At 41.9% G+C, this 11,095-nt stretch overlaps 1 protein-coding gene across 1 annotated transcript in view; it reads right to left on the bottom strand.

The window, feature by feature from the left end:
- Positions 1-9,787: 9,787 nt before the first annotated feature.
- Positions 9,788-11,095, bottom strand: part of RBMS3 (RNA binding motif single stranded interacting protein 3) — a 632,551-nt gene continuing 631,243 nt past the window's right edge. Inside the window, exon 14 of the mRNA XM_057315983.1 lies at positions 9,788-9,919. Coding sequence (XP_057171966.1) covers positions 9,788-9,919 — 132 coding nt within the window. The remainder of the gene's footprint in view (positions 9,920-11,095) is intronic.

Below are 11,095 nucleotides of genomic sequence, written 5' to 3'. Positions count from 1 at the left end.
ATGAGACCTTTTCAGGAGACCACTCATCACTAACAGAGTATCACTAAGCTTTTTTGACAAGTGACCTTTCAGACCAGTTCAGGAAGGACCTTTAGTTCAAAGTTCACAGAAAGGAATTTCAACCTGTTAAACAAGTGTCTCCAATTATCGGTGGCCATCAATAAAGGTGTCACTATTCAAGAGAGCTACTAAGGAACCAGAAAAGCTCACGGAATGAGTATAAAGCCGTTTGGCTCTGTCAGTTGGTATCCAGAACTCTTCATGCTCAAACTGCTGAGCACAGCAGGTGCAAGCTTTCTACTAGGATCAACAAATGCACATTAACGAAACAACAAAAACAAAAATAAAAACAGAAACGAACAAACAAAAAAACCCTTTTGTTTTGTTCTGTGTTGCAGTATATAAAACACCAGTGGAAGGTAGTTTAAACAAACGACAAAGTAAGAACTGGTCCGGCCATGTAGGTCAAATAAAATTTTTAAAAAGAAAAGAGAAGAAAAGGAAAACAACCTCTATCTTCTGGACTGCAATAGGGTGCCACTTCATCTTTGGTATAAAATAGGCCATCCATAGGCTGAATTTGATCACAACTAGGAAAGACTACAGAAATTGTCAACAATTTCTCTATCTATTGCTTTTTTTGTTTTTTTTTTTTTGCACTTTTTGACCATAAGCTCCTATCTACTTAAGTTTTTTTTTTTAATGCTCTTAAGCTAGGTTTTGCAATGTGACAAGCAAAGCTGACTAAAAACTTTGTAAAGCTCATAAAAAAGACTGCAGATAAAAAGCACTAATGCTTTTGCTAGCGATCACGCTTCGTAAATAAAAAAAATCTGCATTCTGCCCCCCAAACACGCATTATTTCTAATGCAGTTGTTTTTAAACCAACATTAATAACTTTACCGTAAAATGTTTTAGCCTTCTAGAATGATTCAACACTTAAGACAAAGTTCATGAAAAGTCCCAGCATTTTCCCAATTCTTGCAGTTGCCATGGTTTCTTTTATCAACAAATTTTCTTCAAATGAAGAAAAACATTTTCTTTTAAACTGTACAGTTTTTTGTTCACCCTAAAAACTCATAGTCTTAAACTTCTGTACCAGTTAAAGCCGGCACAATATTTCAATTCTTTCTTGAATTTTTTTTAACAAGACGTTGACAGCTTGCCTCGAGAGCCTTTGACGTCCTTAAAATTAAGGCAATTAAGATTCAAGATAAACCTTACCTAAATATTCTAAGAAAAAAATAAAATAAAAAACGAACCTACTAGATTTAAACAAAAAGGGGAAAAGAAAGAGTAGCTTAATTACTGAGGAAGACGATTTGTTTCCATTTCTGCTTTGCCCACCTCTTGGCATCTGATTTTCTGTTAAAAAAAAAAATCTGTCTACATCTTCTGGTAAATTCTCAATTAAATGTTCTTCCAGATATAATGTCAACCTTCTGTGTTTTGTTTTGTTGTTGGTTTTTGTTTGTTTGTTTCCTCTTCTGGGATTTTTTTCTTTAAAAAAAAAAAGATGGCGAAAATAAACTGTCAGACCACATGAAGGAACCATTTGCACAGCACATAAAAACACTTTGTTTTCACTGGGTAAAGTAGAAAATGAAAAAAAAAAAAAAGCATTCCATCGACGCCTGTGCAAACTGGAAGCCAACTTCCTGTTCAATGAAGTTTCTTCGTTCAAGGCAAAGTTTCAGACGAACATTCTTCAGTCTTGTTTATGGTCTGTGGAAACAACTGAGTATGAGTGGTCATTACATCAAAGCAACTTTGAAATCACCTCATGTGCTCTTTTCCAGTGAGATCTCTTTAAAAGATACCAAGCTCTTTCAGTATCTAGAAAATTGTACCAGTTTTAAATCCTGCCACTTTCATACAAATATGTATTTAAGCCTGAGAGTTTGTTCACATTAAGTATCAAGGCTAATAGAACAAGAATAATTTTCAGTTCTAAAGTAATAAATGGTACAATATATCTGAGCCAGAGAGTTTATTCACATTAAATATCAAGGCTAATAGATCAAGAATATCTTTCAATTTAAAGTAGTAAATATGACAAATATACCCAGACAAGCAATACTCCCTTTGTTCACGGAACCCATTTTTCAATGTCTGGCTTATGTTGTAGGTATCCCAGAAAGTCTTTGAGTAATTCTGTCCCTTCAAAACTCCTGTGGGACTTATCACTAACTCACTCAACAAATGTGTGTGTCCCTACTATGTACCCAAGATCGAGCAATGGTTGCATGTTACCCTGTGGTATTCGCCGAGTATACTGGCATAAGCCTTATTTGGCCCAATCAACTAGTAAGACAGTTAAGAGGCAATGGGTTTTGTTCACTTTCCCTCATCCCCTCTTCTTCCTTATTCACCCATCTCACCAAGATTTTTAATTCTTGAGAACGGGCCCTATATTCTACTACTTCTCACTCTCCAGGAATCTGGCAGATGGTATGCACGTAATAGGTGTTTAACTAGACAAATGCCATTTTTACTTATGCCACTTTGCCTAGCCTAGCCCAAAGGATGTCTTCTCCTTCTGCCCCATCTACAATTGCTGGGCTGAGCTTTTAGTGGGTTGACTTCCGTGCTTAGCTCTTCCATCCACAGATTAGAATTCTGTTAAACAATTTCAGGGGTGTGCTATAAAAAAAATGATTTTTGAAACTAGCTACGGGTCAATTTATTTTTTTGATTTATTTATAAAGATTTTATTTGTTTATTTATCAGAGAGAGTACAAGCAGGGGGAGCAGCAGGCCAAGGGAGAAGCAGGCTCCCTACTGAGCAAGGAGCCAGAGCGGGGCTCAATCCCAGGACCCTGGAATCATGACCTAAGCTGAAGGCAGAGCTGAAGGCAGATGCTTAAGCGACTGAGCCACCCAGGCATCCCTATAGGTCAATTTAGATGAAGTCCACTTCTCTCAGGGCTTTGCAGGTTCTTCTGACTCCCTGTTGCTTAATTTAGTAAAGAAGCCTCAGGGTTGCTGATGTTGTACAGGTTGTTCACTGCACAAGACGCATGGCTGAAAGAGTCTGTGGGGGCTAAATTCGCACCCAATGTCCCCAAACTGTGTCCTCTGGGGCCGGGCTGCATTTGCTCTGAGCAAATGGGCTTTATTCAAATTCACAAAATACCCTTCAGGCTGTTTTAAGGTATATGACAGGTAGGCTGGCATGATCCAGAGAGGTTCTTTTTCCGAATTTGTGAAGAGCACTCATTGGAGTCAGCTCCGTCTCTTAAAAGCCTGATAAACTTGTTCTTAGAATCATGTAAGAAAAGCAACTAGTTGATAGCTGATATTTCCATTCTTAATCAATGGTTTAAGTTTCTAGGAATACATATTTTGTGTGTGTTATGTGAAAGAGTGGGGCTTCTTTTAAGAAAAAAATGCAATTAAAAACATCATCCTATCAGCAGCAATAAGGGGAACAGTAGTCATGGGAACCACGGTATATATTTGATCTCTACTCCTTTGCAAAGTATAGACTCACTCCATTTATTTCTAAAAAATCTACCCTGTTGTGGGAACAAAACCTTTTTCTTTGTTCGGTTTTGTGGGTTTTTTTTTTTTTTTTTTGGGTCAGCTCTTTGCTCCCACTCCCATCTTCCACCTGGAATTGTTATTCATTTAGCAGAAAATGCCTAATACACCATTAATCTCTTGGAACAGCTGCTCCATGAACAGTGGCTTAGTCAAAGGGCTACCCTGACATGCAACACCCACACTGTTCGGGTATGTCACCCGCCATGGGCTTGAAGCATCCGTATTTATGAGCTAGGCTACAGCTCCTTTCAAGCTGTAACCTTACCGAAATGCTTCCCATGGCCCTCTCCCATCAAGTGGTCTCGTTGTTACATAACAACAAATGGGGAGCAATGAATGGTTGTCTTTTGCATTTTCTTGGTTGCTGGCAGAAGTTGGAAGGGACAAGTTGTTGCTACTTAATAGGACTGTATTCACTCCTGTCCACCCTCTCCGTCCTAGATAAGGTGTGAAAGTGCAGTGCGACAGAATGCTTATGTATTGCACTGATACCCACAAAAGGAGAAGGCTTCTACCTATCCAAGACTGTGGTCATTAGCAACAATAACATTTTAAGTTGGACAGTGAGATTCTTTTAGAAACAACCCGATTGCGGTTTAAACAGAGGCATTCAGGTACATGACAATGAGTATGAAGATCATTGGTAAGCTGCAAAATACTGTGCTAACAATGTATTACTATTCACGAGCTTAAAAGACATGTAAGGGGGGTACTCCAGGACATAACTTGCACACTATTAATATTCTGACGATGTATAGGGAATTGGCGTTCATGACAGTTCAATTAACCCCGAGAAAACTTGAAGAATAAAAAGAACTGGCCCTACTGCGGTGGAGATGAAGACCTTCGAAGCTCCGTGTGAATGCTGCAAGACTAGAGTTTGGCTGAATTGAAGATCACGGAATCATTTTGAAACTTCTCATCCTCCTCCCCAACCCCCCAAAGAAAGCAGAGCGAATAGATTAGGAAGTAGCAAACCACAGGCTTAGAATTCTAGACTTTGAGAGATGGAAAGATGTCTTCGGGATCATCAAAGGATGCAATGTCCCCCGTGTCACTCCTGACAGGTTAGCTTCATGCATTGCCGCATGAAAAGAAGGAAACTGCATATTACGCTCCCACCCCTGCACTACCCGCAGGTAAACCAAACATATAGCTAGGGGCATCAACCAAGAAGGGTATCGATATAAAAACAAACTTGTTTAAAGAACGTAATCTTTTCAGCTCATATCAAAATAATCATCCTGTTGACAGTGAACGTGTTGTTACAGTTCTTTAGTAATTTAATCTGTTTGAAAAAACTCTCAAGAATTCCCAAGTAGGAAGCCCAGCCTACACGCTAATCTTTCAGGAAGGGAAACGTTTGATTTATCTGGCCCTCTAGGAGGCCCGGCCATTAGCATTTTAATCGCTTTGAAGAGAACCGCAATTAAGAAAGCATTTTACTTAGGTTAGAGGGTGTTTCCCCACACTCCTTGGGACCCCCAACCCCCACCTCAACTCTGGGGAATGGTGGTAAGTCCTCCCTCAGCACCAAAACCTAATTTACACTCTTCGGAGAACACTGATCTAATCTCTTGCTCTAAAGAAGAGGAAAAGGAGGCTTCAAAAGGGTGAGTGACAACTCGTAGGTGGCCCTTAGAATTTAACTTTGTTTGATGACTCATGTTTTTCAAGCCCTCGTCATTTTTAAGATTTTTTAAATTTTTAAGATTTCTTAAATAGCACAAAGAAAACCTGCTAACTGGGACAGGAACTGGAATTTCTACAGAACGTCCAAAACAAACCACAGGTATCCTATCTGCCTTTGCAGATAGAAGCCCTGAAAGTCCCTTTTGCATGAATAGCCCCTTTTAACAAAGGGAGAAAAACAAAAAAACAAAATGCATGACTACAAAATGTGAAGACCTGTGTTTTAGCTTGGAAAGCGGAATCTGGAAGAGTAAAGTGTTTCTATAGACCCCAAATATAACCTTTCTATTCATATGCACAACATTTCTACTTCTCAGACTTTGATCCTGCAGCCTTCTGTTGTGATGTCTGTAATTTTCTTCAAGATATGTTTAGTATAGACATTATGGTGCTAAATCTATGTGTGATGGGTTAAGCTACTTTTCCAGGGCACTCAGCTACTCTAGTTCGAATTTCACACCCCACAGGAGGTCAGCTACCATTTAATGAGAAAGGCCAGAGGTTTGCACAAGGACTTTAAACTGTCCGTATCTCAATTAGCATAATGATTGTCAGAAATGGGTTGCCTGAAGAAAGTAGTGGCACGTTAATTAGTATAATGATGCTGGAAATAAGCTGCCATTTGTGAAATCTGGAGTATTCCAGATCACTTGCATGGGCTAAAATATTTTAGAGACCCTCTCTACTGTAGGTGAAGTACGGTTAGAATGTACGGACAGGGGCGCCTGGGTGGCACAGCGGTTAAGCGTGTGCCTTCGGCTCAGGGCGTGATCCTGGCGTGATGGGATCGAGCCCCACATCAGGCTCTTCTGCTTTGAGCCTGCTTCTTCCTCTCCCACTCCCCCTGCTTGTGTTCCCTCTCTCGCTGGCTGTCTCTATCTCTGTCGAATAAATGAATAAAATCTTAAAAAAAAAAAAAAAAAAGAATGTACGGACATTTGTAGCCTTGTAACTGTAGGGATACTGCTTGTGGCTTGATCTCAAAACAATTTATTAATTTATTTGTGCCTACTTGATCTCAAATTATTAATTTATTTGTGCTTGCTTTCTTATGAATGCTTTCCTGATACATATCTCCATGGGAACTCCTGCATCCCTCAAACTTTTCCAGGGTGCTTATATAAGAAAAGGAATCCAGGTGTCTACGTGATCCACATGCTTAGTTCAATTCCCAAGGTCTTCTTAAAATGGTTCTGCAGGGGTGCCTGGGTGGCACAGCGGTTAAGCGTCTGCCTTCGGCTCAGGGCGTGATCCCGGCGTTCTGGGATCGAGCTCCACATCGGGCTCCTCTGCTATAAGCCTGTTTCTTCCTCTCCACTCCCCCTGCTTGTGTTCCCTCTCTCGCTGGCTGTCTCTATCTCTGTCGAATAAATAAATAAAATCTTTAAAAAAAAAATGGTTCTGCAGAATCTCATGCCTTACCGTGACCCAGGTCAGCTTCCCTTGGCTGACACTGACAAAACCTTGGATAGAGCCCCATTCATTGCTTCCTTTTAGAAAATTCCAGAATAGATTGTTATCCATCAAATTATTTGACCTAGAATATTATCTTGTTTTCATTCAGTGTGTTGTTGTTGTCGTTTCAAGTCAAAAAAGCTCCCGGCACTTAGGTAGCATGTCAGAGAGAGGAAGTTGAGCATATAAACAGGACCTGTTCATAATTTTCTCCAGGTTTAAAGAAATGTACAGGAGGCCATGCAAGTGGTTTTCACATGGCACATGTTTGAAGTGTCCCACGTTCCAGCACGCTTTCATCTCTGCTATGTTGCCACAAACTCTCCCCGTGGAACATCTTGTCACATATATTCCAGCATAAGTGCAAAGGAAAATATTCCTCCAAATGAGGAAACCCCTCGCCATAATGTTCCCCACTGTGAGGACACGTGTGGAGGGTTTCTTTCTTTGATACCTATCATCTGTGGAAAGGCCCGCGTTATCAGCCATAGGAATCCGAGGTTCAAGGCACGTAACCATATGACCATGGTCTGGGGGAGTTTTAAAATGTTTCAACACTTAAAGCTTTCTGTGGTCAGACTCAGACTTCCTCGGATAGTTCAAGGAATAAAGCTTCTTTAAATTGACTTATTAGAAGGATAATTAAATCCCTTGTCTTTCTCTAGAGATCAGGCTTTCCTTGGTTTTTATCTGGAATCTGGGGGAGGCAGGGATGTCCTCTCTGGGTCAGAGAGGGCATCCCCTTCCCCACCACATCATACAGTGGTCATGAAAGGTAGGGACAGCCTGAGAAAGAAGAGAGCATCCCATCGTGGGCTCTAAGTGGGGGCAGCTGAAGCTGATTGAGTCAGGCAGGGAAAAGAGCATGTTACAGACAGTCGCAAGAAGGGGGAAATTTGTATCCTGAAAGCCATCCTTGAAACACATCCTTCCATACTCAGCCTCCACTGGTTAGTGGAGTCCTTGAAATATAATTCAACTGCTGGCATTCCTTCCCTTAACGCCTTCCAGAGCTTTTGTGGCTCTCTTCAAATAAAACTGAGAATGATTCCTGTATACAAAGCCAAGTATCCAAGGACCAAAGCTCTATAAAAACTGCCTGTTTGACTGTCTCCTACACCCGTTCCCCGCACCCCTTCACCACACTCTAGCCGCAGGTCCCCATTCTAGACCTTTGGACTTCCTGTTTTTTTCTTTTGGCCTAGAATGTTTTTTTCTCCAAATCTCTCCAAGATTAGCTTGTAATTATCTTTCAGATCCAGGCTTCTGTGAAAGGCCTTGCCTGATACTAAATCTTAGGTATTTATCCTGTCACTTTCTATCACAAGAATCTTTTAAAAATATTGGCTTTGCAATTCTGTGTGTGGGGGTTTTTTGTTTTTTGGGTTTTTTTTTTTTTTTTTTTTTGGATTGTTTGCTGATTGGTCCACTGACTGTGAGTCTACTTGTAGCAGGAAGTAAACTCCAAGAGAGTAGGAAAGGCACCTGCCTCCTTCATTGCTCTTCTCCTGGCACCTGGAATTCTGGGGGTCACATAGTAGACACAGTATCAATAACCGTTGACTGGGGGGATGAAAGCATCTCTTTTATTTATCCAGACATCGTTGAACTGTTAGCAAGAAGGATCTAGGATCACTCGTTTCCTCATTACGCTCTGAAACAGCAAAAGCCAGCCTTGGCTACTCACCAAGTGTTTCTGGCAAATACAGGAGCTCTCATTTCCCATGTGTCTCTCACTGTGCTTCCCCACATCCAGTCTCTGCTCCCTTCTCACACATCACCCTCTGAACAGACAAAAAATTCCAACTTGCTGGGAACAGAGTACCAGAGACTGCCATATTGTTCAGTGTGTGTAAAAGGGATTCACATAGGCTATAGGCGAATTAAAAATTTGTATTTGTATTCTTGTTTGTACAAGAAATGAAACCCAAAACACAAAATGCTTTATTCTTATGGAACTTTCCTGACAGTTATTATGGGAAAATAATAATAATAATAATAATAATAATAATAATAATAGTAATAAAGGTTAAATCGTGTGGAGCACATTTAATTTGGAAGACTGCCTTTAGAAGCTAAACTATACTCCATTACCCTGATTAATCTTTCAACAGCAAATAAATCTCTAAACACGTATTGAGGTTAAAGAGGAATGATTACGAAATGGGAGTAACACTCTGCAGACAGGAAGGATCTCTTGGGAATTTTCTGTTCACTGGGGTTTTGATTGCTACTTACAGATTAGAATAGCTTGCACAACAAGACATCTGTATGTAGACTGAATTTTTGTTAATTACTTTGGTTTCAAAATCTCTCAAATTTTAGTCTACGTAATTACTCAACACAAAGCCAACTGTACTTTGGGAGTGTGCAAGCGAAATTCTGATACATGATTGTTGCTTTGTCATTTAACTTCTAAATAAGACTCCACATTGCTTTCGATTTTATAGTACCCTTTTTCATGCACTACTTTACTGGTGTTCAAGGCAGCCCTGCAAAAGTGGTGTTACTGTCTTCCTTTAAGAATGCATACAGGCTCATTATCCAGTTTTAAGTAGGAATATTGGAGTTTTCCCCAAATATATGGATGGTAGATTTTTTTTTTAACGCCCCTTTGTGTATTTAAGGCTTAGGTGAACTCTTACATTAACCTTGGGTTTGGCCATGTGACTTGCTTTGGCCTAAGGGGCAGCAGGAAATGCGTCCCAATGGATTGAAACCTTCTTCATTTGGGCTTCCTCTCTTGCTGCTCTCTGAATTCTGGGACTTCCATATGAATAAGCTGATGGAGGATCAGAAACATATAATCCAATCGTTTCCATCATATTCAACCAACAGACGACTAACACCCAGAAGCAGAGCCGCGAAAATGACCATCAGCTGACCCCAGGTGCTTGAGCAATTCTAGTCAAGACCAGAAGGATCGTCCACCTGAGGTCAGCTCAGATCACCGACCCACATAATCATGAACTAAATAAAAGCTTGTCACTAAGTTTGGGATGGTCCGTTTTGTCGCCAAAGCTCACAGATACAACATGAGACAATGGTGACCAGATGGTTGACCTTGAGGAAAAGAGCTTAGCGTAGCCCGAACTTACTTAGACTGTTGGTAAGAATATGCAGGTGCGTGTTCATTGGATGTGTCCACTGCTATCTGTTGCTGCTGACCACTGGTGTCCTGGGATGAAGGTGCCACTGTCTGGGGAGAGGTATCAGCAACAACACCCTAAGGAGGAAAAATAAGCACACAAAAAGCTTTACTGGCTTTAGCAAAGGGCTTCTTCCAGAAGGACTATAGGGAATACCCCTCTTCTATTTGGCTTGAGTAGAGTTGCACTCGGCCAAATGAAGCCACAGATAAGTACCCAAAGGAAAACCACAGAGCGCATTTGGATAAAGGCTGAGGAATTCACTTCAATGTGTCAGCAAGAGGCCTTGCCTTCAGAAACCCCTACTGCAGTCGAATGGTCAGAAAATAATTTTCACCTTTCTTAGAACTTTGAAACCATGGTTGCAGACAACCACACTAAATAATAATTTATTAATCAAAAACCCATGCAGGATTCCTATAAAAACTTGTATATTCAAACATTTCCCTGGGGTAGTGCACTGTGTCATGTCTCTTTGACTTGGCAAGCAATGGACTCTGACCTAAAAGGAAAAGGAAAGGAAAGGAAAGGAAAGGAAAGGAAAGGAAAGGAAAGGAAAGGAAAGGAAAGGAAGGGAGGGAGGGGAGGGAGGGGGGGGAGGGGAGGGGGAGGGGAGGGGAGGGGAGGGGAGGGAAGGGAAGGGAAGGGAAGGGAAGGGAAGGGAAGGGAGGGGAAGGGAGGGGAAGGAGGGGAAGGAAAGGAAGGGAGGGGAGAGGGAAGGGAAGGGAAGGGAAGGGAAGGGAAGGGAAGGGAAGGTAGGAGGGGAAGGGAGGGGAAGGGAGGGGAAGGGAGGGAGGAAAGGAAGGGAGGGGAGGGAAAGGGAAGGGGAAGGGAAGGGAAGGGAAGGGAAGGGAAGGGAGGGAAGGGGAGGGGAGGGGAAGGGAGGGGAAGGGAAAGGAAGGGAGGGGAGGGAAAGGGAAGGGAAGGGGAAGGGAAAGGGAAGGGAAGGAGGGAAGGGAAGGGAGGGGAAGGGAGGGGAAAGAAAGGAAGGGAGGGGAGGGAAGGAAGGGAGGGGAAAGGAAAGGGAAAGGGAAGGGAGGGGAAGGGAGGGGAAGGAAAGGAAGGGAGGGGAAGGGAAGGGAAGGGAAGGGAAGGGGGAAGGGAAGGGGAAGGGAAGGGAGGGGAAGGGAGGGAAGGAGAAGGGAGGGGAGGGGAAGGGAAGGGGGAAGGGAAGGGAAGGGAAGGGAAGGGAGAAGGGAAGGAAAGAAAAGGAGAAAAGGAAAGGAGGGGAAAGGAAAGGAAAGGACAAGAAA

This window comes from Ursus arctos, unplaced genomic scaffold (genome assembly GCF_023065955.2).
Source record: "Ursus arctos isolate Adak ecotype North America unplaced genomic scaffold, UrsArc2.0 scaffold_20, whole genome shotgun sequence".
In the NCBI taxonomy this organism is placed as follows: domain Eukaryota; kingdom Metazoa; phylum Chordata; class Mammalia; order Carnivora; family Ursidae; genus Ursus; species Ursus arctos.
Note: the sequence above shows the minus strand (reverse complement) of the source record. Positions and strands in the feature narration are given on the sequence as shown.